This window comes from Colobus angolensis, unplaced genomic scaffold (assembly GCF_000951035.1).
Source record: "Colobus angolensis palliatus isolate OR3802 unplaced genomic scaffold, Cang.pa_1.0 Scaffold293, whole genome shotgun sequence".
In the NCBI taxonomy this organism is placed as follows: domain Eukaryota; kingdom Metazoa; phylum Chordata; class Mammalia; order Primates; family Cercopithecidae; genus Colobus; species Colobus angolensis.
In genome coordinates, this window is record NW_012116188.1 from 2,633,233 (window position 1) to 2,635,866 (window position 2,634).

Genomic DNA, 2,634 nt, shown 5'->3' on the forward strand with positions numbered 1-2,634 from the left:
CATAGTCAAACAGCCTGGACTTAACAGAATAGGAAGAGTGCATTATATAAGAGGGTAGGTTAGTAATGGTCTGAAAGAGGTGACTAGAACAAAGAGCTCAGCTCTCTACTTTGAATTATCTAGGGTAAACGTGAACAAATAGCACTTGAGAGGGCTTAGGGAATGTAGTCTCCACAGGAGGGACCATGGGTTTGATTATATCAAGGAGGTAGAGGGAATGCTTTAGAGTACTTAAGGATACAGAAAGTTTGTATGATGGAAAGGTTTAGAGAGTGTTATAGAAGAGGTGGTCTCTGCCTTCTCAGGTGTTTATTCTCTTTTCCTTACTATTTATGTTATAATGCACAAATTATCTCTACTGTAGAATCAAGATTTTACATGATTTTATAAATATAAACAGATTTCATATTTTTTAGGGTACATAAAGTTTTTCTTTTCCCATTGACTGGTTTTTGCATCCCTGCATTTACTGCTGCTTACGTATCTCCTTTTCTATTTAGGACTCATATGAACGAGCAAAACATATCTTGAAAACTCACGCAAAGGAGCATAAGAATCTTGCAGAAGCTTTATTGACCTATGAGACTTTGGATGCCAAAGAGATTCAAATTGTTCTTGAGGGAAAAAAGTTGGAAGTGAGATGATAACTCTCTTGATATGGATGCTTGCTGGTTTTATTGCAAGAATATAAGTAGCATTGCAGTAGTCTACTTTTGCAACACTATCCCCTCATTCTTGACGTGGTGTAATTGAAGGGTGTGAAATGCTTTGTCAATCATTTGTCACATTTATCCAGTTTTGGTTATTCTCATTATGACACCTAATGCAAATTAGCATCCCATGGCAAATATATTTTGAAAAAATAAAGAACTATCAGGATTTAAAACAGCTCGTTTGAGGAATGTCAATGAGTTATTAAGTTGAAAGTAACCAATGATTTTATGTTTGGTTACTCTACTAGATGTGATAAAAATTGTGCCTTTAGCCTTCTATATACATCAGTGGAAACTTAATTAAGATGCAGTAATTATGTTCTAAATTGACCATGAATAAAATGTTTTTTAATCTAAATGTAGAGAAGTTGGGATCAAAAGCAGTCTCGGAAACACAGAGCCAGGCATGTAGCCTTTTGGCATGGTGCAGTGGCTCACACCTGTGTAATCCCAGCACTTTGGGAGGCTGAGGTGGGTGAATCACTTCAGGCCAGGAGTTCGAGACCAGCCTGGCCAATGTGGTGAAACACCGTCTCTACCAGAATACAAAAAAAAAAAGGGCTGGGCGCGGTTGCTCATGCCTGTAATCCCAGCACTTTCGGAGGCCAAGGTGGGCAAATCACCTGAGGTCAAGAGTTAGAGACCAGCCTGGCCAACATGGTGAAACCCCATCTCTACTAAAAAATGCAAAAATTAGCTGGGCACGGTGACAGGTGCTTATAATCCCGGCTACTCTGGGGGCTGAGGCAGGAGAATTGCTTGAGCCTGGGAGGTGGAGGTTGCAGTGAGCCGAGATCGTGCCACTACACTCCAGCCTGGGCAACAGAGGAAGACTCTGTCTCAAAAAAAAAAAAAATTTAAATAACTTTAAATATTAAAAAAGTAGCCAGGTGTGGTGGTGCATGCCTGGAATCCCAGCTACTTGAGAGGCTGAGGCATGAGAATTGCTTGAACCTGGGAGGTGGAGGTTGCAGTGAGCCAAGATCACAAGAGCCACTGCACTCCAGCCTGGGTGACAGAGTGAGACTCCCTCTCAAAAAATAAATCAATAGATAAACGATTATAACCTTTTAGAAATGCAGTGTGCATTTTCATGTTCTTTTTTTAAGCATTACTGTCACTCTCCCTAATGAAATGTACTTCAGAGAAGCAGTATTTTGTTAAATAAATACATAACAAACCTCATTCTGAATAATGTCCCTCATTTTTACTGTAATTATGCTTGGTTTCAAAAGCAAAATTAAAGAAATCTCAATCCCTTCCAAAGCGAACTTTGTGTTACCCTGTGCCCTGCGTCAGAAATGCCAAGTCGTGTTTACTTTTCATCTAGATTTTGTGAATATGAACATGTTGTTATAGGATTTACAGATGAATATTTAACTCAATAGAAAAATTATTTTAGAGCACATTGTATTGGTATTACAACCAGATTATATTCTTGACGATGACTTTATTAAAATTATCTACAATTTCCTAATAACTTAAGCTGCATATGGTCTTCATTGAAAAAAGATGGATATTGTTTCAGGAAGCTTGTTACATTATATTCTTGACCTTTTGGTTGATGATCTTAAATCTTAATGTAGTTTCAAACTGACAGAAATGTTGTCAGCATAATACATGGATCTCTCATATATGCTGCATCCAGATTTACCAATTGTTTTCATTTTGCCCTTTTTTTATTGCCCCAAACCTGTTCTGTCTCCCTCTCTGTATGTACATACATACACGTATAAAATATTGTTAAAGTCTTATCTGTCTTAAATTTTTTTACATATTTGTTGAGGTATAATTTACATATGATAAAATTCATTGTAAATGTACACTTGAAAGATGTTGTGTGTGTAATCATCACCACAATCAGGTTTTAGAATATTTCCATCACCCAAAAACATTGTCATACAAGTGTGTGGATTAATTT

General features: G+C 37.2%; 1 protein-coding gene across 1 annotated transcript in view; it reads left to right on the forward strand.

Moving 5' to 3' along the window:
- The window catches only part of YME1L1 (YME1-like 1 ATPase), a 45,785-nt gene extending 43,592 nt beyond the window's left edge, over positions 1-2,193 (forward strand). The window contains 1 exon segment of the mRNA XM_011949243.1: positions 501-2,193. Within this exon segment, the coding sequence (XP_011804633.1) occupies positions 501-644 (144 nt within the window). The 3' untranslated portion in view covers positions 645-2,193.
- Positions 2,194-2,634: the final 441 nt, after the last annotated feature.